This window comes from Felis catus, chromosome A1, assembly GCF_018350175.1.
Source record: "Felis catus isolate Fca126 chromosome A1, F.catus_Fca126_mat1.0, whole genome shotgun sequence".
NCBI lineage: Eukaryota > Metazoa > Chordata > Mammalia > Carnivora > Felidae > Felis > Felis catus.
The window spans coordinates 79,040,171-79,066,701 of NC_058368.1; the positions used below are offsets into that span (position 1 = coordinate 79,040,171).

The following is a 26,531-nucleotide window of genomic DNA, read 5'->3' on the forward strand; positions in this document are numbered from 1 at the left end:
ATTTGAAAGGAAGTTTCATTACTATTGAAATAGTCAGATCTAGTTGCAGGACCAGACTGCTCATGATCTGCGTCATGATCTGCTAACCAGTCATGACGACAATGACATTCTCCACAGCAGATTCATATGGTAGTAAGCACCTCAGTTCCATGTCCGAAATAGGCATAAACTTATTGAAATAATAAAACTGGCATCAGCTACTGATCTCCGTAAAATGTTTCAGCCATTCTCAAGGAAAAGAATTGCCTTCTGTTTCATAGGGAGAGAAAACGCTGGAATAACAAACATTTCCAACAAATGACCTGCCTTGGTTTCGTGTCCCTACTCGGAAGCTAGGTGGTCAGACTGACCCTGGCGAATATTCGGTGAAGAAGCAAATTGCTTTAGAAATGGGATAATTTTACTTAAACCACATAGCTTGAAGAGGTCTCTCATTTAAAGGCTTGAACAACCAATGAACATCTGTTCTTTTCAGTTTAACTACACAAGCTGTTCTTGTACCTGATAAATACAAGCTCTGACTGAGCCAGTAAATTCTGCAAAGCCCAGAGGGGGAAAGACGCCAGCACATCAGTTTCAGTGTAGGCACTGGGGGCGCTCAGCCTCCTGGGCGTGTGTCACGAGAGCAGAAGCCGCAGGATCAGGTGGTTTGCCTGTGACCATTTATTTCAGCCCCTTTGCAACCTCAGTCCACCAGAAGGGCGCAGTCTTCAGGGTCCCCTGTGGTAGATGGCTCTGGAGTGCTGTGCGTGCCCGGATGGGGCTTGTGTGCAGGAAAATCCCAAGGGCTGTATCTGAAGCGAGTACCAACCTGGCTAAGGTAAATGTCACCGGCTGCGACGGCTGCGGGGGGAAAAGGAGCGTGGTGTATGTTTCACACCGGGCCACTTCTAATGTGGTGTTTCCCTTTCATCCGTTTATTGAACACACAGAACGTTGTTACATCGCACAATTAAAATGAAACAGTGAGACTGGCTTGAAGTAAGAGAACTTGAGAGTATTGTCATGGAAATTCTTAGCAGATGCTCTGAATTCATTTTTTTTTTTTATCTGCCTAGCAGCACTGGCGAATCCCAGGAGCTGAGGTCGAGTTTAGCATTCTTTTTTATTACTCACCTCCATATTGTCTGGAGGGGAGAGCCCCCTGGCTTGATTACAGGGCATAAATGAGTGCCCTGGGATAAGGCCACGTCTCTGGGAGGGCAGTCTGCTTTGGCACGGGATGCTTTCCAGGACGAGGTGACAGTAGAAGTGGATGGGTCTTGCCGTGGTCATTCACAGTTACCACCTTTGCCCCGCCGGCCAGCAATGCATCACACTAGTTCACACAGCAGCAGGTGTAGCAAAAACAAAAAAAAAACAAAAACACCTTTGGTAGAACTCATAGCCTGAGAGCTGCAGTCAGCTTGGGAACCTGGGGGTGAAGGGGGGGGGGCTCCATGGAAGCCTCTGGGCTGGTCCAGTAAACACTCAGGAATCCAGGACTCCCTCCCTCCTCCATGCTGCCCCCTCCCTCTTCCCAGGGTCTCTACCAGCAGTGGTGTAGAAGCCAGACGTTGCGTGTGAATTTGCGGTGCTGTGTTTTAGGATTGTGACAGATAAGTGCCTCATCGTCATGGATGTGATGACATGAAAATAATAACATAATCGTGTTGTTAAAATAATAGTAACGGAAGCAACAGCCACCTGCGCAGTGAGTCGGGAGAGAGAGAACAACGTCTTGGAATTGAAGGGACTATAGCCTAAAGTCTTGCTTTTCCACCTTGTGTCATATTAAAACTCCTCATTTATACATTATCCTGTACGATGGTCACCTTTGACCTTTCAAGCTCAGAAACAAAAGGGGCATGTGTTTGCTTTTATCTCGTCTCCCACAGAAACTTCGTGGAAGCCAGATTAGCCCTTAGCTCTGCTATAAACGAACTCTGAAGGTGTCCCGCAGCCTCTTTAAATGTCACCCTGGGGTTGTTGTGAGAATTCAGTGTTGGCGTGCGGTAACCTGTCATCACACCGGGAATTTATAGGCACTTTGTTAATCTCCCTGCCTCCCTCCCTCCGTCTCTCCCTCCCTCCCCGCTGCTCCATCTCCAATCCTGGAGAACCAGGCATGGGAGGGAGGGATGCCCCTAATCCTGCCAGCCAGAGCCGGGGTGGGTGTGGGGTGACGTCTGGGGGCAGCTCCTCCCATAGCCTCCCCACTCTTCCCAAGGACTTCATTCCTGGGGACTCTTGAGCCTGGAGGCACATGGGGATGTGAAATGCCACCATGCCTTTGAATGGTGTGCCCATGTGTCTAAAGGTGACAGTGGCCTCTTCACCATAATTTGGAAAGAAAAGGGAAGTCAGTCTTGACCAGTGGCATCAACAGGAGGCCCGGGATTGTCGTAGTGTCTTTTTCTCTTCATCAAGTCATATGCAGATCATGATGCGCACTGATAAGCCCAGAGTGGACCCCAGTAGATGTAAAAATAAGCTCAAGCCCAAATGCCCGGCCTGCACAATCCAAGAGACCCAAAAGCTGTTGCCAAGCACAACTACTGCCCCCTTCCTGTCCTTCTGGTAAATATACAGGAAGAGCCGTGGGTACTGCCGGGTGGAGATAGGTGACGGACGCACTGGGGCGCAGATCAGGCAGAGGGCACAGCAAGTGCAGAGAAATGTGGGAGGACCGGAAGCGGTGTGTAAGCCTTGACGCAAAGGCCCCGTGAGGAGCTGGGAGAAGACAGAGTGACGGGCAGGTGCACGTGATAAAGGATCCGTTGGGGCTGCTGAGCAGGGCCCTTGCTGTACAGTCATGTGAGCACAGGACAGACAGTTCAGGACGGACAGTGCAGGGGGTTGGGCAGAGCCTGGACAAGCCTGTGATGGGAGATAGGGCTATTAGACCCCAAGTCATGGGAAGGTGAGACAGAATGTGCACGCTTAGAGAGCACCATACGTTTTTGTGTGAACGATGATTTTTAACAACTTTATCTATTTGCTTTCATGTGTTTTAGAGAGAGAGAGAAAAAAAAAAGTGCTCCTCTTTGGTTGAAAAGCACCTCTGCAAACCCAGTCCCGGTCTGTCTCATTTTGCTCTCTGGTCTGCTCCCCCCACGCTGAGATAGATTTTATTTCTCCCCCAAGCCCGTTGCTAGGCAGCTGTTACACTCAACCCACCACTCAGCATTCTGAATGCTGGAAATTAGCCCCAAATAGCTAGAAAATCACCCCTCCGCACCTGCACTGTGTTTGCTGTGAGAGCATGCATATGTAGAACAAAATGAACGGTCCCAGCAAGTGCGGGGAACAAGCAAAATGCATCCCTACGTAGCCACAGACAGAGCCACGCATCTGGAGCACCTGCTAGGTGGAGTGCACTGTGGGGAAACATCACAAGAGTGGTTCTAGAAGAAACCGCAACCTCGTCCCATCAGAGCTAAAAATGAATGACCAAAATGATCTGGAGCAAAACAGCCGGACCCCAAAATAAGCATGAATAGGATGCAGGCTTTGTATATTTCTGTAAATGTTGCCTACGAGCTCTGTTGTTCTTCCTTGCCCCCTGAGAAACAAAACGCCCAAGAAACTTCGCTTGGTTCTATTTCACCCTCAAGTTACTGACCTTTTCTTCTATTTTCGCTGCGAACCAGCACTTGTGTCCCCCCCGCCATCTGCTCATGTCTGGTACCGTCTCAGTCTTCTTCCGTGTCTCTGGCAGGGCCCCGGATTCCCCGGTCACCCACCCACACGCTTTCTCAGTGTTGACATGCTTTAACATTTACACTCTGACCGCAGTTCCAACTCTGCCTTCCCTGGGCTCCTCTGAAATTACTCGGCCCCAGCCTTGCTTCCTGCCCCTCCCCTCCCTCCTCTGCCCTTGCCAGCTGCCTCTTTCTACCAACCTCCACTCCAGGGCTCCCAAAACACCCCGTTCCTCTCTCTGTGGATTATCCAGCCCATTCTTGAGGGATGAGGTTAATGGTGCTCCCCAAACGTTATTTTGTTGTTCCTGATTAAGTTAGTAAAATATGTCCATTAGTAGAAAATTTCATGAGGTCTTGAAATAAGAAAACCACATCTTTTCTGATATATAATTTTGGCCCCAAACATCGTGCTTTATATTGGAGCATAGGCAGTAATATGAGAACATTGCTTTGCCCGTCTTGTTAACCTATGCATTTCTTGGCAGAGCATCTTGTTCATAATAGGTGCTCAATAAGTATTTGTTGAATAGAATTAAATATTTGGGGACTGAAACTTTCACAACAGAATTGTGTTTGGCAATGACGAGATGAAGTCGATATAAAGCAGATAATCAGTTTCAGAGAAATTGCACCTGAGGTGTTTGTTTGTTTGTTTGTTTGTTAAGCATTAGCTTTGATACACATACTTTGTATTTTTCTGAGGAAACAGTTCTAGGATTTCATGGTACCTTTCCTAAAGTAGTCAATTGAGAGTCACTACTTGGTTTAACCTGACCTCTGTGATCAGCTCTCTTTTGTCACCAGGTTCACAAGACATAGGATGTGAAAGTTCTCCTTAAATGGGGAAGGAACAATCACTTTGGAAAAGACAAGTAGATACCTCATTCCTGAGAGTTTGCTGTATGCCTCTAATTATTGGCTCTTGTCTGCCTCTCTGACTTCAGGGTATCCCTCTTAGAATACAGAGACCCCCCAGTGAATACAACCTACTAGGTGGTTCTTCCACCGACGATTTTGGCAAGCATCGTGACGCCTGGTATTATTTCGGTGTCACCCTGTGTCTGATGGTGCGAGTGTGTTGGGAGCCTCTTGTACTCGAATCCTTGAAGTAGAGAAAGTACTCAATGAATAGTGTGCAAGTTGGAGAATTGTTCGGTCACTGTGATAGAACTTGCCGTGAAACCCCACACTTGAATATTGACCATTCAAGCTATGGGCTGACTAGAAGAAGGGACATCGAAGGTCAGCAGTCATGTTCCTGAGGCAAACGGGGCATTGAACACAGTTTTCGGCTGCAGGCGCACGGGCACAGGAGCACTCAGCACTGTGACGAACGTCGACTAGATGGTCAGCACCGTCCCCACCAGTCAGGCAGAGGGTCGGGACACATGAAACTGACAACAGCTGAACAACTGGCAGCCGGGAGGCAGTGGGCGTGTTTCGGGGTGTTGACTGAGGTTTGGTCCCCCCATCCTTCGTTCCAGAAGAATGCTTCTTGTGCCCCCCCTCGGGTGTGCTGACCAGCTCCTTCCTGTTTGTGCTATGTCAGGCAGACAGCTACTCTTGTCCGCCTGCTCCCCCGCTGTGGATGTCAGTTTCCTCCCCGAGTCTGGGTGGTCCGCTCCTCCCTTTGCACCCACGTCCATCCATCAGGAACCCCTCCCACATCCCCCCACCCTAGACAGGGCTCACCCACTTCCTCCCACGTATGCTGCTTCCCTCCCGGGCTGTGAGAAGAGTCTCTAATTAGTCTCCCTGGCTCCCCCCCCCCAGGCCAGCAGCTTCAGTGACTCTTCTGGGGTCAAATGGCAGGACCCATGTGCCCAAACTGCAGCTCCCCAGGGCTCTCAGAGTCCAATCCAGAGTCCCCTACATGGTCGCATCCTCACCTTTGTGAGCCTGTCTCCTGCACCTTTCCTCTATATGCTCTGCCCCAGCCACGTTCGCTGCCCTGGTGTTCCTTGAACAGACACATGCATGACCCCGTTCGGGGCATCTGGATTTGCTGCTCCGTCCCTTAACTTGGATTCCTCTTCCCCAGAGAGCTCCCCAGCTCACCGTCAGGTACTTGCTCTCCGCGAAACCTTTTCTGCCCCATTTTTCTCCATCTCTCTCATCATATCGGCCATCCTTCCTCATGTATGTTTCTGTTCTCTCTTTCTCAGGGAATGTTGAGAATTTTCATCTGATTTGCTCCCTGCTGCGTTCCATGTCCAAATTTTGTATTCAGTCAATATTGCTGTTAGTATTGGTTGATTGACTGAATGAGCCCGAATGAATGAGCCCTGGGGCTTGGACTCTGGACTAGAATTAGATCCCTGTCATTCACCTCAATCTGAACCAGGAAGGACGAGACAAGAGTGGGTCGTTTAGGAGACTGGACATTGGCCTTTTAGAGCCAACTGATTACCTCGGACCCAGGAAAGGTGCCAGCCTGAATACAGAGATCTTCAATGGGTCGAGGTGACCTTGCCTGGGACCACAGAGGCAGAGGAGGGTTTAGGGAATGGAAGTCCCAGCTCCATCACACCTGTGCTCAGGACTCATGCTCTGTCCCCAGGCTCATTATTACCACTTGGTCTCAGGTTGAAGTTTCTGTGAGATAGACCAGTGACACCACCTATGGATGACGCTCAACATTCCAAAAGACAAGATGTTTTTAATTACACTAAAATAGAGTACCTCGCCGTGTCTGAGATGACATCTTTGTCTTTTCAGTCGAAATGTCAGAATTATACCATTTTAGGTGTCAAAAGAACAATAGAAAAGGAGGGGAGAAAAAGCACCCAGTGTAAGATCTTTGTTCTGACTTGTTAATACTGTATTCAGATACTTGAATTATGTCAATTCAGTTCTCAGCGATAATTAGCAGAGCTCCAGAATGAGACAATTGTAAGGGAATAAAAAGATAATTTGAGTGATTTCATTTCATTGTGTGACTCCGGCTAAATGGTAGGGACGTGCCGGCTTTCCTGAGTGCTTGAATGGGTCTGTATTTCATTATGAGCTCGAGTTTACCATCAAAGAGGCCCAGTCACCCAAAGGTCAGAGGAACGTGAGTTGTCGTCTCTGGGTGTGCAGTGTGTTGCTGCTATGCCGGGGTCCATCTTTTCTGTTTCTCGTGCTCCAAGTTTCCACCCTAGAGCCCTCTGGGGCTGGGGCTTGTAAGTTCCTGCCAAAAGTGTGGCAGTGGCAGCAGAGGGACTGCTCTGGAGTCGTGCTGCCCTGGGTTCAGATCCCCGCTCAGCCATGGTTACCACCTCTGTCAGTGTCCTGGGGCTGTCGTGACTAAGTTCCACAAACCGGGTGGCTTAAAGCAGCAGAAATCCATTCTCTCGCAGTTCCTGAGGCCAGGAAGTCCCACATTAAGGTGTCAGCAGGGCAATGCCCTTCTGAGACTTTGAGCGGAATCCTTCCTGGCCTCTTTCCAGCTGCCGGTACGGTCGGCAACCCTTGGCGCTCGTGGCTTGTAGCCACATCCCCTCAACCTACGCCCCCTCGTCACACGGCCTTCTCCTTGCCTATCCCTGTCTTCACGTGGCATCCTCCTCTCTTTATCAGGACACCCGCCATATTGGATCCTGGCCCACCTTAACGACCTCATCCTAACTGTGTGACATCTGCAAAGACTCTATTTTCTTTTTATTTTTTTTTTAATTTTTAATGTTTATTTTTGAGAGAGAGAGAGAGAGAGTGAACCAGGGAGGAACAGAGAGAGAGAGGGAGACACAGAACCTGAAGCAGGCTCCAGGCTCTGAGCTGTCAGCACAGAGCCTGATGCAGGGCTTAAACTCATGAACTGTGAGATGGTGACCTGAGCCAAAGTCTGACGCTTAACCAACTGAGCCACCCAGGCGCCCCACAAAGACTCTATTTTCAAATAAAGTCACATCACTTTTTGGGGGGATGCAGTTCAACTCATAAGATCATCTGTGTGAACCCAGGGGAGTGACTGGATTTCTGTGATCGTGGGCTTTCTCAGTGTCAAAAGATGACCTCCTGCCTCTGTGGGGAGTAAGAGAGGCAACATACTAAAAGCCCCCTGCTCTCTTTCCATGCAGGAGAAATGTCCCTTGCCACCCCCCATCCCCCAGCCCATGTTCTTGACCCCTCATCATTATTTGTGCTTGGTGCATACAAAGGCAATGTAACAGACACTAGGGAATGCACAAAGATGGCCCATCCCCTGGGGAAGCTCACACACTTTGAGGACACAACACACAGGGATTAGACTGAAGCTTTTTATTTATTTGTTTATTTTAAGGTTTTTTACTGTTTATTTTAGAGAGAGAGAGAGACAGAGCATGAGCAGGGGAGGGGCAGAGAGAGGGGGAGACACAGAATCCAAAGCAGGCTCCAGGCTCTGAGCTGTCAGCACAGAGCCCGACGTGGGGCTTGAACCACGAACCGTGAGACCATGACCTGAGCTGAAGCCGGACGCTTCCCTGACTGAGCCACCCGGGCGCCCCTAGACTGATACTTTAAATGCAGTATAGAATTTCTGCCGCGTCCTGAAAATACACGCGGGCAGACCCAAGAGGGGGGATTACCGGTGAGATGGCTGCCCAAGGGTCTCCTAGCAACTCCCTGCAGAGTTAGAACCCGAGGCTGTGTTTAGTCCCCCCTCCAGTTTGTCTCCTGTTCAGACACATCGTGTGGGTCATCATCTGTCTCTTTTGACCAGTTCAGACTTGGTGCGACGTAACCCGTGTTTGCTCACTGCTGTGCAGACGACATACCCCAGCACGTGGGGAGATGGCCATCCCTTTTAGAGGGTCTCCCCCGCTACCTGCCTCACACTTGACTGCCAATCCCGGCCCTCCCCACACATACCTCATTTTACCCATTTTCTCTGTTCTATTCTACCCTGGAGGTACCTTGTCTCTTCTGCAGCAACCACACTATGACCAGTAAAAGAAAAACAAAACAAAACAGAAATGGTCGACTTCTTCCACAGACCATTTCAGTGCATTCAGTGGGATCAAAATGATGTGCGAGATTTTCCATATCCTTGCCTCTGGCACTACGATTTTTACGTTCCGTCTCTGTTACCCGCTATTATTACACCCTCCTGCACCGTGAGTTTGATGCACGAGCAAAAATCTGTATTACGGGAAGGAAGGGTTGTTGCTGATATTGATGTATTTATTTTGTCTGACGCATGGCTACCACCCAGGGCAACCAGTATAACTCCGTTTTCAGTGACAGTGCTAAGGATGTAAGAAAGGAAACAAATGTCTGCTACCAAAAAATCCAAACTAGGTATGGTTTCTCAGTGTGCGCTCCACACGAGCGAGCCCCGCCGTGACTGCAGCATTGCCCCCGTTGATGCGGGGAACCTCCCTGCTCTGCAGCACCTGCAGACGGAAAGACGTGTGGGCCCCTCTGGTGTGGTGTCGGGGGTGGGGGGTGTGTGGGGGGCACGCCTCTCAGAGCTTGCTCGAGGGAGCCCGGTGGATAAAGACCCGGAGGCCAGGCACTTCCTTCCTCCGTTGCTCTAAGGAAACAAAGAACTCATTTTAGAAGTTGCCAGATTTGCTGCAACCAACTTTGATGGAAAGCTAAGATATTTTGCAGGAAATAACAGGGAACTTCCGTGATTTACCTCTTGGCGTTAAGTTCCCAGAGCAGCTCGACACGGGAATCGTAAACCCACGCAACTAGATGCAGTTACGCAAATCCTTGCCTATTTCTTCCTCCTCTTCCTCCCCCTCCTTCTTCCCTTAATACAGTTTTACTTACACATCAGGTTAGATACCCTGCATGCAACGGAAATTTCATATAGATTTTTTAAGTGGCTTATGTAATTTTGAAAGGCATTTTTAAAAAAATCCATAGAAAAGCATTATGTTGCCATGGATTTCGGCTAGGGAATGACAGCCAGTGATTCAGAGGAAGCTGCAAATAAATAAATAAGTAAATAAGTAAATAAATAAATAAATATCCTTCTAGAAGATGGAAAGTGCTCGATATGTAGTAAGTGGGGAAAGAGCTTCTCTACCTCTCGCTGAGATAAAACTTCTGGAGGTTTTGCTATTCCTTTCTTACGGATTCCAACTACATCTAGATTCGCTTTCAAATGGGGATAAAGAATTCTGAGATTTCTTAAAAGGTGTGTTTTTAAGAGCATTCTAACTATTTCAGTGAAAACCATTCATTTCCTCTCTCTCCAATTTTCTCTCGTTAAGTGGTTTTCATCCACCCTTGATCATAGTGTTGAGCACACATTAAAGGATTGAAATACATATTTGGCTCCTTTTAAAACTCATTCTCCACGCAACAGATGAGGGTTATTTCACGGTTGTACAGTGTTACGTGCACGGCGGATGGAGATTTGGGGACTCGTAGGGTAAAGTAAGAACCGGAGAGAATTTAAGAAACAGTGTGACAAAGACAATCCTGTTGAACAGAAGCACTTGCTTGACGAACTCAGTCATGGCTCTCAGTGTTCCCGTTGCTTTTTCACAGGTACAAGCCATTGGCCGACACGCTCCCGGTCGAGAAGAAACAGCTGTCTGCCGCGGAGAAATGTCGCCTTGTTCTCCAACAGTGTAAATTGCAAGGCTGGCAGGTTAGTGACCAGCAAGCTACTAACGTCGCAGTTCAGGACTTTTAAATAAGTGAGCTGAGTCATTGTGGGAGCCACCGGTCTCAGTGGCATGAACTCTGATGTGTTTGGCAAGAGGGGACACTAAGCGTCTTCCCTGGAAACACATCACTCTTTCTGATTTACTGGTGTCAGCAGCATGGCAACAAACAGGGGGGGAGCCAGCGGGCTCCTCTTGGGGGGGCGGTGCGTGGCGTGGGGTTCCTGAAGCCTCCTTGTTTGCTTATGTCTCGGGGTGCAGCCTTGTCATTCAGGCTTCCTGAAGGATCAGAAAGAGAGCAGAAGTCAGAGAAGGCAGTTTGAGGACCTTGATTTCTCGGCTTCTGGTGGGTAGGTCATCCGCATTCTGGAGACCCACTTCCTGGCCCCTCTGGGGTCGTCCAGTGTCTGTTTACTGCTTCTCTTCCCTGCTTCTCAACTGCCACACACTGACAACGTCACTGTCCCTTCAACCTCGCTTCTTGGCAGAAGCTTCATACATAACTGGAAACGTTTAATTCTTTTCTGTGACCCTCTGAGTTGGCGGAGTCCCAGGGCACGGTGGGGACCCAGCCCCTCCTTCCAGAAGGGGGGAACATTAGGGAGACAGAATAGCCTGGGAGGGGCTCCCCAGAAGCAGTGGGGCACGCTGTAAGGTATTAAACATCAGAATGCGATCCGTGACGAGTGTTGAGAACAGGAGGTTTGAAACTTCAAAGAATTGAGAAGGTTGTTGTGATGCAGGAGTAGGAAACAGAATAGAGCCCAAGACACCAGGAGTTCCTGGATGTTTCTAGCTATAAAACAACCAAAGGTTTGCATGGGCGGCAAAGATCATGGCAGCTAGCGGCTTTGGCAAAACCCAACAATTACCAAAAAGCAGGCACAAGTCTCGTTTTTTTAAATGTGATTTTTTTTTTTTTACATTTATTTATTTTTAAGAGACAGAGCGAGATAGAGTACAAGCAGGGGAGGGGCAGAGAGAGAAGGAGACACAGAATCCGAAACAGGCTCCAGACTCCGAGCAAGTGTTCAGCACAGAACCCGACGTGGGGCTCGAACCCACGAACCGCGAGATCATGACCTGAGCCGAAGTCGGTCACGTAACTGAGCCCCCCAGGCGCCCGGACATAAATCTCATTTTTAAATAGTAGTGGGTCTGGGGGGCTCAGTTGCTTAAGATTCCAGCTCTTGGTTTCAGCTCAGGACATGATCTCATGGTTCGTGAATTCGAGCCCCGCACAGGGCTGTGCGCTGAGTGTGCGGAGCCTGCTTGGGATTCTCTCTCCCTCTCTCTGTCCCTCCCCTGCTCATGCTCACTCTCTCTCTCCTCAAAGTAAATAAATGAACTTAAAAAAAAAAAAGTAGTGGAGCATTTCCAAGAGGCATCGTCAGATCATGGACCAGGACAAAGAGGAGGACCTTCCTTCAGATGGTTCAGAATTGCTAGATGTGTCTGGAAGCGCCCACTCTCCGGGACACAGGAGGAGCCCTGCTGGGCTGACGGAGGCGCACGCGTCACCCGTGGCAAAGGACAAGGAGCCTAGAATTTGAGCATTCGTGAGTGATGACTTAACTGTACCACCCGGTCTCTTCCTTTATCATCGTTCTTTCCCTTTTCTTTGTCTTAAACTAATAATGGAGATGAACCTTAAATAGAGTCTGAAGGAGGCAGCACACACAGTCTGTATAGTCATGGACACACATCCGTGCCAGGAGACCGGATTAGAAAGGGAGCAAGGAGGAATCACTAACACAGGGGGTGTCTGCTCACCACTGTGGCACTGATCAGAGGCACATCGACAGGAGATGTGGGTGCCCATACGGAATTGTCCGACAGACTCACGGGTAACGGAGGTCATTTCCGCTGAATCATTGCCGGCATCTTTAAGCTTAAGTACTTGGGTAGTAGCGGTTCAGGAATATGTCACTGAGATTTTCTGTATTTTTTTTCCCTTCACAAACACTCGCAGATAAGTATAACGTGTTTTATTGGTGGTGAAAAGAAGCTGGGAGTCGTAGAGAACAGGTGAGGGAATCCAAAACAGTTATTTTACCAGCAGATGGTAACCACAGCGGGTGACGAGCGCCGGTCCTCTGATACGCATGCGGAGAGAGCCTGGGGTGACGCGTGGCGGTGCCCGGGAGGCAGGTGGCTCACCTGGTGGCTCACCTGCAGCCACTGTTCCTCCTGCACTCGTGCGTGTGCCGGGACACTTGACATTGCAGCAGGGAGGCTCTTAAATCGGAGCACGCGTTGGGACTTTGGAAGAAGCGCATCCGAAGCCAAAATGGGAACGGGTTCCCATCGCATCACACCGGTCTATTTTCCTCACTCTTTAACTCCCCAAAGGAGGCTAAAAATACAGGACGAAAAAATAAATGAATTCATTTATTCGCTGCATGCTTGCTTGTGTGTTCCATATTGAATCGTCGGGAAAGACCGCTTTCTTCAGCTTCTCCAAGATGTAACTTTTCGTATACTTTATACCAGAAGACCAATCTTTAACTCCCTAGCAATAAAGCACGTTCATACTTCCCTTTCGTGCTAGTCAGAGAGCAAAAGGGTTTTTCAACCATCGTTTATTCCTGACCTGGAAAGCCAGACTCCTCAGTTTCAGAAGCAAAACATTGGTTTGAAATGTGTTGGTAGTTGCAGGAAGGGTTGGCCTGTCTCTCTTTCGGGTGGTTAATCTGGACAAATCGAATGAGGAGCTGTTGAAACAACAGTAAGTTCCTAATGGATGGCTGTTGTTTCTGTGGCATGGTTCCCAAATCGCTAAGAGTCACAGCGTATGTTTCTATTAAGAAGTCAGTGTTCATCATTTGGCTGTGAACGGTTACCAGGAATTAATTGCCGTTCTTTTCCATAGTTTTAAAAGCAACGCTAGCAGACAACAGAGATCAGAGCCATCTTTTGCTGCGTGAAACTGCATAGAATATTCGCCAGAAATTCAATTCTCTTAACTAAAAATACGATGATCCCCTTATTGTCGCTCTGATTTGTCTTGGAGACATTGTGAGATTGTTTCAGTCCTTTACATTAACCAGACTCGTGCAGAAAAGTCTCAGAGGCATCAGTAGGGGCTTCTAGCTCCATTTTCTCCCATTGAACATTGGCTCCCACCCCTGGAACCGCCTCCGTGGCGGTGGTGAACCCCAGCACCTCCTTCTGTTTCTGGTGCGGTGGACACATCTTCCTTTCGGAGCTGCTGGGTTTGTTCACCGATCCCACGCATGTTTATTCCCTATGTAGTTTGGGGTCTGGGGTCAGTGCGTGAGGCATGGGAATTTTTAATGTTTCACTCACAATGATTCCTCCCATCCGCAGAATGTGCTACAACTATTCAGAGCTTTGACTCCATTTGATCTAAACCCAATAACAACTCCGAAGAACAACTGTACGCAAAAAAGGAAAGTCAGCAGGGCGAACGGTAATGGCCTCATGTGGGACACGAGGAAATAGAGTCTTGAGGGTCAACATACTCATCAAGGCATTCGGTGCAGTTCGTGCTTAGTTTCAGTGGCAAGGCTGCTTTGCCGAGCCCGGCATCTAAGTCTTGCTATGCTGTGTTCTTTCCACTGCATTGAACTCGATCTATATCTTTCAATGTAACCATCTGAAGCCCTTTTATTCAGATTAGAGAACTTGAAATGCATAGATTATGCACCGTAGTGTGAGCTTTGATCAAAGGCACTTACAGATTCCTTTATTAGTGAGCAGATTGCTTCTTGCGGTTCGTGTCTTTTTTATGTTGATCATTCACCTGGTAGATGAAGGAGAACCACACGGAGTGCGTCCCGTCGCGGGCCGATTCTGATCCCAATCTTTCTTACGCAAACCATCAGCCAGTGACCCTCAAGACCCGGTGCTTTTGGACTCTCGTTCCTAACTGCATCTTGGACAGAAAAGGAGAAGAAGGAGAAAGGGGAGAGAAAGAAAAGAAGTGGAAGATGGAGAAGGACTGGAATCAAGAGAGAGCTCTCAGGAAGGGTGTGACTCTAACCAGTCCTGGCTCTGAGCGGAGACCCGGCTGCTGCGCTGGCCATTCCCTGGGCGGTCCCGGGGGGCAGACGCTTGTGGGTGATGGTCCTGGAGATGGGCGTCAGGGTAACACTGGTTTCCAGTTCACGACTGGAGCTGAGCAAAGGCAGTCTGGGAACGGTCATAAAAAGCCATTTTGGTAAATCTACCCAGTTTGCAGTTGGCTGGGCCATATTCTAACTTCCCAGCGTTCTGCACCTCTCCGTGATACTTGCTTTCTCTTCTCTGCTTTCCTCTTGCCCCTCAGGCCGCACACCTTCTATGGGGTTGCTGACTGCGTCTCCCTCAGAAGGGATGCGCGTGTGCTGAGTCTGCCCCCATGTCCCTGCCACACAGTGAAGGAACGGGCACGGGGTAGACATCCACGCCCTTGCGCATGGCCAGCGAATGAGTCTTTGTCCATAAGAAGTGGCCAAACCATAGGATACATCTTATACAGATGCCACAGATGTGCAAGAGTTTTTACAATCCGGAATAATTCACAACCCAAACCTGACAATGGTCATATCTAGGGAAATGTTTTGAGACGATGGCCAAGTAGAATTTTAGCTTGGATCTATGATTAGAGGATCAATATGTTCATAAAGTCCTCCTGTATTTAAAAAGTATTTTTCAAATGGGTTTCCACCTCATAAGTACAATTTAGGTAGAATAGTGCATAAGGCCAAATTAATGATTTTAAGCATTTATGAAAACATGTATTCCCATTGACCATGTTTTGCTCTAAAGCATTTTGGCCTTGAAACAAAAAGTGACCTATTGTATATGTTACATCACTGGCCCTCACGCCAGCCTTCTTTCCCATGACTGCAAGCAGTAACCACGAGTTTTGACAAACTCATTCATGATCCTATTCTCTCAACATCGTCAACATCGCTGCTTTCACGTAAGGTGCTTTTATTTTGAACAAAAAGGAAGAAAACTCAGGATATAGCATCGGCCGCAAAGGAGTCCTCCTTGCTCGCGGTTTCTTGGCCCTGTTTCCAATTAAATGATATGTTTGAAAAACATGGTGGACCAGTCAGAGGTTGATCCTCATTTCATGGCAGAATTTAGGTCAGTTGTTTAAGGGGGAATAAGAGCTAATCTGAGCAGACTTACTCTGGCCCACTTCCAGTAGTGTTTTCTGTGTCTCACCAGATGTATTTTTCCTTATGAAACAGAGTCTTCAGATCACTTCATTTGGGGGGGTGGGAGGAATACAGATAGTTTGAATTAAGTCGTAGTTTGGAAACAAGTTAAACGAAGCCACTAGTTATTAACCTTCTGTTGTTTGTTTTTCAAAATTGTTCAGATATTTTCTCTATCCAAATATATACAGTTTTAGTCCCGTCCTACTTTAAGGTGCCTTTGAAAATAATCCCTCCGAAACTCTGCATGTTTAATCAACCACTTTCTGCCCCGATTTCCCCAAGCCATGCGACAGCGACTGGCAGGCACTCAGCCCCAATGCAGAACATGCTTGTTTTGCAATGTTATGTCATTTATGTAAAGTGAAAACTTTTGAAACTACTAATTCTAAGTGGAAAAATAAATGGTATAATCTGGTTTTCACACATTTTATATGAATCAACTGGTTATAGGACGATTTTTTTCTGTGTAGTTATTTGAATGCTATATTCATTTTAAAGCCATCTGGTGGGATGACGAAGGGAGAAACAAATCTGTCAGAGTCGGTCCACGCGGCGCCAGGGGTGCTGCTTCAGAACACAGAAGCTCAGAGCGCAGGGGAAGTCAGCGCCGGGGACTGGCTGGCCCCCATGTAGGGGAGCTTTCCCAGAGAAGTGTCATTGTCCTTTCAAGCGGATTTTGAAACTTTGGGGTGGGGGTAGCTTTGTGGACAGGCAAAGGAAAGAGTCCTGTGAGGTGAGGTTCCCTTGAAGCAGGTGCTCATGGTCACTGTGACTGGAAACTGTGGAAGGAGAAATTGAGACAGATTTTACATGGCCTCAGACATATTGAGGACGAGAAGTCAGACCCAGGAAGACTTCCGGTGACTTATTCAAGATCCTACAGACAGAAAGTGAGCCACAAAATGAGAGCGTCAGCTCCGTCCCAACGACCCAGATGAGATGATACTTGCTCGTTCTCCTGTGTGATGTGTGTACGTGTGTGTGCGCATGTACATGTCTGTGTATGTGTGTGTGTATGAGAGAGAGCGAGAGGGACTGAGATTCTGAAAGAAGTCACAAAAGGCTGTCACAAAGGGCAAACCCCAAATCTTAACGAAATGCACTTTTCCTATTTGTGTGTGCTCACTAACCAAAAAAAAATTACAGTAATTATGTTCTTTATCGTCATCTTCCAATGTAATTTTCAAGGAATGGCCTAGATTTCGTGGTGTGTCTTTGTAAAATATATGATCTTTGAAGGAGCCACTCTTAACAGTGCTGAGAATTGCAAGATTAACATTTTACCATAACATTAAATAAAATCAGTTGGATGAAGGATTTATTATTTCATTAATCTAAAATAGTACGGTAGAGAAAAGATAATAAAAGTAAAAGCAAGAAACTGTTAAAGTTTTAAGCACCTTCCACTTTTTTTTTTACATCTTCTAAGACAAGACAATGGTGTTGGAGCCCTTGGCTCTTATTAGCACAATAAATTAATGGTTTATAACCTTTGTTTTATTACTCAAGGAGCACTTCATAAATCAACTGTAAGTACAAGCCAGAAAATAGCCCATAAAATTATTCTTTCTCTCATATCCCTTCCCTTCCTCTAGAATTATTAATGTTGAAAATAATAAGCGTTAGGGATCCTAGTGTATCTCTTGGTACTGTGTGCATTATAAACTGGGAATTACTATATATATGCACATATATTTATTTCCCTTTTTCTCTTGTACTAAATACACACGCATCCATAGATACAGACACATTTTTATTATGAAAGTAGTATTTATTTCTGATAAGAAACTTGAAAAATAGAGAAAATTAAAGAAGAAAGTACAGATCACCTGCAACTGAACTACCTAGAGATAACTGCCCCAAATGTCTTCTGTGTCTTCACCGACTCAGTTTTTAAAAATAATATTACAAAATTGGATTCTCGGTCAGTGCCTCTCTCTCCTATTTCACTCTGAACTCCATTGAGGAAACATAGTATGTCTCTCTTTTTTCATGTATGTCCTCAGGCACCATGTGCATGCGTGTTTGTGGTTCACCGTTACATCCCCTACAGGGTCTGGCACAGAGTTGACACGGAACCGGTGTTTGTCGACTGAATGAATGAACCTACTTACTGCAACATTCTCTCTTTGGAAATGAAGGCATCCACTGTCAAGCCTTACTGACATGTGTGATAGTTTCTCCTTGGAAGTAATTTCATATTGTTCTCTCAACTTCCTTACACAAAAGACTAAGTCCAAAATCGGGCACTTAATAATTGCCAAGTGAGAGCTAGCTGTGCCTGTTCCTGACCCAGCTTTCATCTCCTGGAGACCAACCGAATTTCCTCTAGCTCAGGCTTCTTGGTTGATCGAGTCAAGGAGCATTTATAGAGCACCACTGATGTCCCTGTAGTTGCACCAGGGTGATTATAAAGAAGGGGGTGTGATGTAAAGAAGGACTGTGATATCCCTCTTCTGCGGGCTTACTGGCTAAGGGGGAACAACACTAAACTAACGAATAAGCACAGGCTGGGATCCACTCTGGGGGGGCAACCCGTGAGGACCCGGTATAGACAGGCCAGGTGTCATGAAGGGCATCTGTAAGAAGAACACTCGGGGGCTGAGATCTGAAGGCTGAGGAGCAGGAGGTAGGGGCGGGGCGGGGCGGGGACAGAGGGTGCCGGCTGAGAGCTGCTGGGGCAGGTGACAGAGCCCCAGGAACAAGGAGACGAGGGAGAGAACGGTGCATTGGGGCAGCGTTTTCTCCGCCTCCTTTGTTTCATTATTGCCGCCCTAGGGAGGAAAATGAATGTGAGTGACTGACGAACTTATTGCTGGGAAGGGTAGAAAATCGTAGCGATTACACTGGTTGGTGGCCCTCCAAAGCTCAGTCTTCCTGGACGGTAATTGACAACTGCTTGACAGCTTCTAAAACACGGCAGTTTCGACCGTGCCTAATCCAGTTCCATCTCGTGTGTGTCGATCTAATTTTCCCCAGCTCCAGGTTTATTTAGTCCTGCAGTAAGCCTTTATTAAGCACCTGCTACATGCCCCAAGCCTTGTAATAGCAAAGGGTTTTTCTGCAGATCAGGAAGCAGTTTCACCGTCTTGAGGTCGGTGCTTAGCGGTGAGCGGTGGCCAAGCCCCTGGGACCTTGGTTGCATCAAAACACAGCATTCTGTTTTACGTTCCCTTTGAAACCACCGAGGAGCTTCAAAGAGGGTGGTAACGTGACATGATTTATGCTTTAAACGTGAAAACAATGTGTTGTTGGACGGCAAGCGCAGAGCCAGGAAGCCAGTTAACAAACGGGTGTCGTAGCCTATGCACATGGAGCTGTGGTGGGCGAGACAAAGAGCGGGGAAGGGGCGGGAGAGGACTCACGGTGACCTTCCACAGATAGGCCCGTTAAATCACTTGAAGAGCGAGATCTCTTTTCAAACCGGCATCTCTAACAAGCGTGAATTTGCTGCACAAAATACGTGCGGAGCTCTGAACGATGGAAGCACGCGGCCCTCCAGGGGCTGAAAGAATACATGCAGGTGAATCTCAAAGAACCCATGAACACAACCACAGAACACGTTTTTGGGACAATTAGGAAAGCTATGTATTTTTTATTATATCTAAAAGCACTCTTAAGGATGAGTAAGATAAGAGCCGGTGCCCGCGATGAAGGACCGGGAGGGATCCTGTTTTTTGGAAGTAAAGCAAGCATCAGAAGATGCAAAGGGCAGTGCCTTGTTGGACACTGGTGGCGGAGACCCCTGCCAGGGCGTCTGTGCCGCAGGCAGCATGACGGGCTGTGACTGTATTTGCTGCTCTTAATCGTTTATAACGTGTATGTTCCACGAAGCAGGTAATTCCTAGTGGTGTTCTTGAGGCCATCTTGTTACAAAGGAAGACCAGCGGCGCTCTTGAAATGAATACATTAACTTATCCGATGCACTTTCCTCTCTGCTTTTGAAGCTGGTCTGCTTTGTTTGGGTTTGGCTTTGGTTTGCTTTTCACCATGTGTGACTTTGAGACGAAGAGGTTTATTTTTGTAAGTGCTCTTGACCACGTCGACATGCTTTCTGTAATGAAATAATATACAGGATCGCATAGTAAGTTATTCACCAGGAAGCTCAAAATAGTAGTTTTTATTCATCACTGCTTGCTGTACAGGTCATACTGTTCTAGGTGAGAGTAATTAATTTTCTTAGCCTGTAATTATGTGTAATTCGAGCCAAACCACCTTCCTCAAATACCAGAAGATACAGTACTCTGTTAGATGTGTGTGGCTGTAATTATCTTCTCTGTGTTGAAGTTAAACTTCAAGAATAGTCTATTTATAACAAAGAGAACTTGTATTTTAGTATAAATGTATCCTCTGAGGATGTTTAAAAATACATTCAGAGCCAGGCTGAACATTAGAATATTTCCATTTGGTAGTTGTTCAAAGCTACCATGAAAAATGTAAAATACTGAAATATTAATAATAAAATATACACACATAAAATAATGCCCATCCTTATAAATATAATGAATCCAAGAAGCAAATCAGGGAAATGTGTGAATTTAGCCCGGAGAAGATGAATTTTAGTTAAATGGTTGTTTTACTGAACTTCTTGAAAGGACAGACTATATTCTATTTGTCCTTGTGGTCCTGGAGCCTGGCAAGGTGACTGGTATCGGGAAAGCCCCTGGCAAATGTTTGGATGGACAGATGGATGGGTGGGTGGATGGATGGATGGATGGATGGAAGGATAGGTGGATGGAAGGAAGGAAGGAAGGAAGGAAGGAAGGAAGGAAGGAAGGATAGATGGGTAGGTGGATGGATGGATGGATGGATGGATGGATGGATGGATGGAAGGATGGGTGAATGAATGGATGGATGGAAGGAAGGATAGATGGGTAGGTGGATGGATGGATGGATGGATGGATGGATGGATGGATGAATGGATGGATGGAAGGAAGGATAGATGGGTAGGTGGATGGATGGATGGATGGATGGATGAATGAATGGATGGATGGAAGGAAGGAAGGATAGATGGATAGGTGGATGGAGGGATGGATGGGTGGATGGATGGATGGATGGATGGATGGATGGATGGGTAGATGGATGGATGGATGGGTGGATGGGTGGATAGATGGATAGATGGGTGGCTGGATGGATGAACAGAGGGATAGATAAGTGGGTGGGTGATTGGATGGAGGGACGGATAGATGTGTGGATGGGTGATGGAGTTAGGGATGGATGAATAAATGATTAAATAGATGGGGAGGACAGACACTTGGTAGGACGGATGAATAAATAAGAGAAAGAAAAATTGGGAAAGCTACAAGATACCATGTGCCTGAGAGTATGTGAAAATGACACAGAACCACGAATGTGTGCAGGACTGGTCATGGTGTGCATGTGGAAGTGTTGGAGTTTGAAGCTGTTTCTGTTTGAAAAGGATTACGTGGTAGGCACAGAAAGTGCTTTGCATGGTAAAAGTAGGAAGAAGTGTGTTTTAGAGGAACACAATGACATCCTCAGATCGGCAGGAAGGAAAACCAGGCTGATGGGAGAGTGATGCAGACATCAAAACACATAAAAGGAAGAGTGTGGTGTTCATCATGCTGTCTAGAAACCCGTTTTAAGTCTGGGAACAGACCTACTTGGTAGGCACTTGGAGGGATACCAGGCATTTTTTTTTTTTGGAATGCTAATATTACAGTGAAAGATGACCACTGTTGATGCAACTATAACATTATATGTCTTGTCTTTAAATGGGACAAATATTTATTAGAATAATGCTAATGCTTTTAAAGTAAGGGAGATTAAAATTTTTAAGGATTAATTCTTTGTCAGTAATAATGAAAATAAAGCATGTTTGTAGCAAAAAAATAAGCATTCGCATAAACTATTATTAAAACATAATTTATGGTAATTATTAATAAAGCTATTTCAAGAATTATAGACATAGATGTAGAGGGACAATGTCTACCATAATGCTGACAGCAGTAGTAACATTATTCAATACAAATTCCAAGCATAAGAATGCTATTGGCCCTTGATAGTGTCTACAGAAGTCTCCCGTTGGATTTCTGCTCTCACAGAGTGTGTGAAAAGTTAAAATAACTGTCAGTAACATCTGTTGTAGAAGAGTAAAAAGTGTGAGCTCTTCAGAGATGAACAAATATCATATTATGGAGGACTTTGAATGCCAAACCCAAAGATATGCATTTTAGTTTCTAGGCAATATGGAGTCATTGAAGGCTTCTGGAAGATTAATAAATTGGAGACAGGAAGGTGGCCAGAAGGCAGGGAAATAATTAATTCTCTATTGATAAACAGCTACTTTATTTATTTATTTATTTATTTTAATGTTTCATTTTATTTTTGAGAGAGAGAGAGACAGAGGGTGAGCAGGGGAGGGGCAGAGCGAGGGAGACAGAGAATCCGAAGCAGGCTCCAGGCTCTGGGCTGTCAGCACAGAGCTCGACAGGGGGCTCAAACTCACGAACTGCGAGATCATGACCTGAGACGAAGTGGGATGTTTAACCAACTGAGCCACCTGCGAGCCCTGACCTACTATTTATTTATAAACTACTACTGAATCTAGAATTATGAGATAAAATCTAGATTTCGGTTTGAGATAATCATCTATGAGAAATGTGGTGGCACCAGAAATGTGCAAGGTAGCGTCTTTGTGTCTTGCTCTTTGCATTAGATGCGTTTATACAAAATGAATGCATTTAAATAGTTTAAATGGACTTAGGTTTTTTTAACATATTTTAAATGAACTATATTTTTAATATCTGAGTTCATGTTACAGTTAGTGTCCATTAAAATCACTCTTGAAATTCTACTTTCTTCATTTTCGTATTCCATTTACTTTTATCTCTCACCTTAATAGATGTAACTCATGACCTTTATATTTTTCCGACATTATCCTAGCCCACCCATATCTCACAGTCACGTGGAATATTCAGACAGGTATACAAATAATGACAAAAACAGGAACTCGGTAGTATTACAGAGATAGATAAACAAGGTGCATTAGCGATGTGGATCGCTGTTAGAATGAGTTCATTGTTGTAAGGGACACACTAAACTTAGAGTTCACCAAGTCATCTGTGTTTTAAAGGATGAATAGGGGCTTATCCAGTAGACGCTTTAGAGAAACGCGTTGAAGGAAAAAGAAATCATATACGTGAAACCAGAGCAGAAAAACACGTTCCCGTTTTGAAACAGCAAGCAACAGGATGTAGTTTGAGAGTAGACAAATCTGAATGCGTTGAGTAAAGCCATACTATGAGAAGTTTAATAAACATTTCGAGAGTTTGAACGTTATCCTGAAAATCATGACCTACTCTTAAGTAATTATAAGCCTGAATGTAACATGAGCTTGATGTGTAGAAAGATCGCTCTGAAGATAGTTTTGCCGGTGGGTCTCCCAGTCAGTGAATGCGGGACATTCCTAAAAGGGCAAGGCCAGTAGGATGCAGGGTTGCCATGGAAACCGTGGGTGCCTGTCCCTCTACTACACTGGAGGGCAGCCTCTGCCACCAAGCTTGTCTCCTCTCTGCTTTCCCGCACCTCTGTGCTAGGAGGCAGCATTCAGTGAGGAGGAGAAGGAGGACAAGGAGAAAAGGGGGAAGGCCATCCTCAGAGGTTCCCTTGACCTCCCTCCGTGCAGCCTCAAGGCCACCCACACTCCATGGAAATGCCATTCCAGCAGCTGTCTGAGCTCCCACAGCCAACACCTCTAAAAACTCCCTGAGAACGGTAACAGTAATTGAAGCTTTCGAAGTCATCAATGACAATTGTGCTTAATCTTTGAAAATCTGTCACTTCAAAAAGAAAAAGAAAAAACCTAATGGTTTTCTAATAAAAATAGCAATGACTATAATTCACAGATGGTTTACTTTTACAGGAGTCAGAATGACATTAACATTTTCATCTCAGATCAGAACAGTCTGCGTCTGGGGAGCACACAGGGAAAGGGCTCTGTAGGAGAATGTTTTAACCTCTCTGTTTCTCTGGTTCTCTAAGAAACACCTTCTTTTAAGAGAATGTAACCAAAATTAAAAATGTAGGTGATCTGGACATTTGGTTGCATTCAAACGAAGCCTAATTTGTTGGATTTGGTGTAGCACGCTAATGCGCTGATCACAGAGTAACTTTACGTGAACTTATTCCATAGAAAAAATAAAAAAGACCAACGCTTTTCTCCTAGTCAACATCATTAATAGACAATGGAGGTTTAGAACTCATGTGATCTTGTCTAGATTCTCCTGATAAAAAAAAAAAAAGAATCCTAGATGTATGTCCTACTAATTCTTAGCATCAGCGATAGCAGAGGACTTAATACTAAAATGTGTTATTCAAAACAGTTTCTGACAAAGAAATCCAAAATACTACTAAATGGCTAATTTCATTCTTTAAGGAGAGAAGAGGCATTTACTATAAACGTGACATCTCTAAAAGACCAGCAAATTCAAACAAATACTAAAATACCAATGAGTGTCTCTAAATAATGCCAAACCACAAATAAATTACATGGTAAAAAATATATATATAGGAAAAAAGAGAGAAAGAAAGGAAAAAATAAAGGATGGGAGGAAGGGAAGAAAGAAAGAAGGGAAGGAAGGAGGGAAGGACAAGGAAGGAAGGAAGGAAGGAAGGAAGGAAGGAAGGAAGGAAGGAAGGAAGGAAGGAAAGGAAAGAAGGAAGGGCGGGTGGGCGGGTGGTCCCATTGGATATGTGTAAAGTGTACCCAAACAGCTGAAAGAAGAATTTTCTAGCCCATCTAAATGTGATGGTAGCACAGTACACAGCCACGTTCACAAGTCTTCAGCTCTGCCTTAGCGGGATACTTGTGATGTGAATTCAGCCTTCCGTCCTCGCCTCCTCCCACTGAACCGAAAGCACAGAAGCTTCCCTCACTTACAAAGCCCTTGGCTCTACCTCTGGAGAATTTTCACGGGCATAACTATACCCACTCACCAGGAGCTTTGGGGGCTGGACTGTCCTTCTGGCTCCCAGAGGAGCATCTGTCTGTCTAGCATTGCTCCTCTCACATGCCCCGTGCTCGCATTCCCGCCCAGTTCCTCCCTTGCCATCATCCCAATCCGTGGATCTCAACAAGGACTCCTTTTGTTCTGCCTGGAGACATGCAGATCTGGCCTGTGAAGCACTCAGACCCCTCTTTAACTAGCCACTGTCGGGTCCTGGGACATCTCTAATACATTGAGAGAAAAGCCTACCGCATCCATATTTACTCCTCTTCTAATTTAGCCTCCTTGTGTGAACTGACACCTGGACATTCCTGAAAATACTCTGTTACAAGGATTCAGTTTTTTTTCACTTCCTTTGTCTCAGTGGAGGAACGGGGCCAGCTGACTCATTGCTCCCCAACCTTCTGTCTTACATCTACACCATTTGTGGACTGCTTTCACCCCACGTTTCTTTTTCCTTTTATCCCCCCCCCCCCATCATGTGTTCTGTCACCTACTGGCTTCCATGACTTATCTCCAGCTTACTCAATAACTTTGGGTTGGCTTCTGCCTTCATTGTCCATCATACCTTATTTTCATCCTTGAAGACATTATCATCCATTGCTATGACTCATCTTATACCAAGACTTCACAATTCCTTATGTTCTGTTTCTAATCTGAATCTAACCCTCCCCACATCCTTACCACTTGTGAAGTTCAAGAATATATCTTCATATTCTTCAGGAGATTAAATATGTGTGCATAATGGCAAATATGCAATGCAATATAATAAGAGAAACAAAGAATCATCTGTAGGATATTATGGGAATGCAAATGGAAGTCATCAAAGTCCTACTAGAAGTGGATGCATGGATATCAAAATGGAGATGGGGTTTGATTTCAGTCGTGAAGGATAAGTAAGAGTTGGCCAACAGACCCCCAACAAATCCAAATTGTTGATGACCTTATATTGCCCCACTTCACCAGGGACCTCCCAAAGCCAAGTCTGACAACCCATTCTCCAGACAGTTTTAAGAAGGAACTTTATACACTTCTAATACAATCTGAAAAATTATTTTTATGAGGGGCACCTGGGTGGCTCAGTCGGTTAAGCATCCAACTTCAACTCAGGTCATGATCTCACAGTCCATGAGTTTGAGCCCCGCGTCGGGCTCTGTGCTGACAGCTCAGAGCCTGGAGCCTGCTTTGGATTCTGTGTCTCCCTCTCTCTCTGTCCCTCCCCTGCTCATGCTCTGTCTCTCTCTGTCTCAAAAATAAATAAAAACATTTTTAAAAAATTTAAAAAATCTATTTTTATGAAATTTAGCTAGGAACCTCTGTAAATCTCCCAATGCATCCTCACTGTTCCTAGGAAAATGTCCAGTTTTCCCTGGAAGACTCTTCATGAGGTGGCCACTGTTTACAATGCATGGCCTCTTCCCTTATCACCATAAATGCAGCTGTACCCCAAGATAGTTTTCTGACCCTTGCTGTTCACAGGAAAGGAACAGCTGGTTTTTCTGTCCCACATTCATCTTCTCCCACTATCCCTAGACACCCTGGAGAGTACCTGCCCATCCTTCAGGACTACATGGCTTAGATAACTTGGTTCTCATTGAATCCCACCTAATGCCATCTTGATCACTTCTTCCTCTTTGGTGTCCTTGGGACACAACTCTGTCATTTTTTCTTACTTCTGATCTTCCCCAAAAGCTTCGCTGTGAGCCTCTTGAGGAGACCATCCTCCTTTGCCCCCCCCCCTCCAATCTAGCAGAAATCTTAAACCTCCTTTGGTGTTTTGAATGGCTGTTAGAAATGTCACTATAAGAGATCTTTGTCATCCCACCCAACTCCCTTCCTGTCCAGCCAGGGTCTCCTTTTAGTTAAGAGAGTGGAATCCAGTTCTCTTAATTCCATTCCGTAGGTCTTTTGCCCATGTTGAACCCCCCCCACCATAAATTAGTTCCCCCAGTGATCATTACTGACTCCCCCCCCGCCATTGCGTAGTATTGCAGGCTATCAGTCTTTTGGAGTTTCATTCGGGGACCCAGGTTTGCATGAATTTTGCCTTTGGGATGAAGTTTCCCACAATGAGTTGCATACCGCAGTCAGCGCTGAGCGGAAAGCTGCCAT

The 26,531-nt window shown here is 46.0% G+C and overlaps 1 protein-coding gene across 3 annotated transcripts in view; it reads left to right on the forward strand.

Annotated features, from left to right (window-relative positions):
- MYO16 (myosin XVI) overlaps positions 1 to 26,531 on the forward strand; it is a 615,221-nt gene that overhangs the window by 501,826 nt on the left and 86,864 nt on the right. For all 3 annotated transcript variants that reach the window (XM_023253136.2, XM_045055816.1, XM_045055813.1), the window contains exon 28: positions 10,155 to 10,257. In XM_023253136.2, the coding sequence (XP_023108904.2) occupies positions 10,155 to 10,257 (103 nt within the window). The remainder of the gene's footprint in view (positions 1 to 10,154; positions 10,258 to 26,531) is intronic.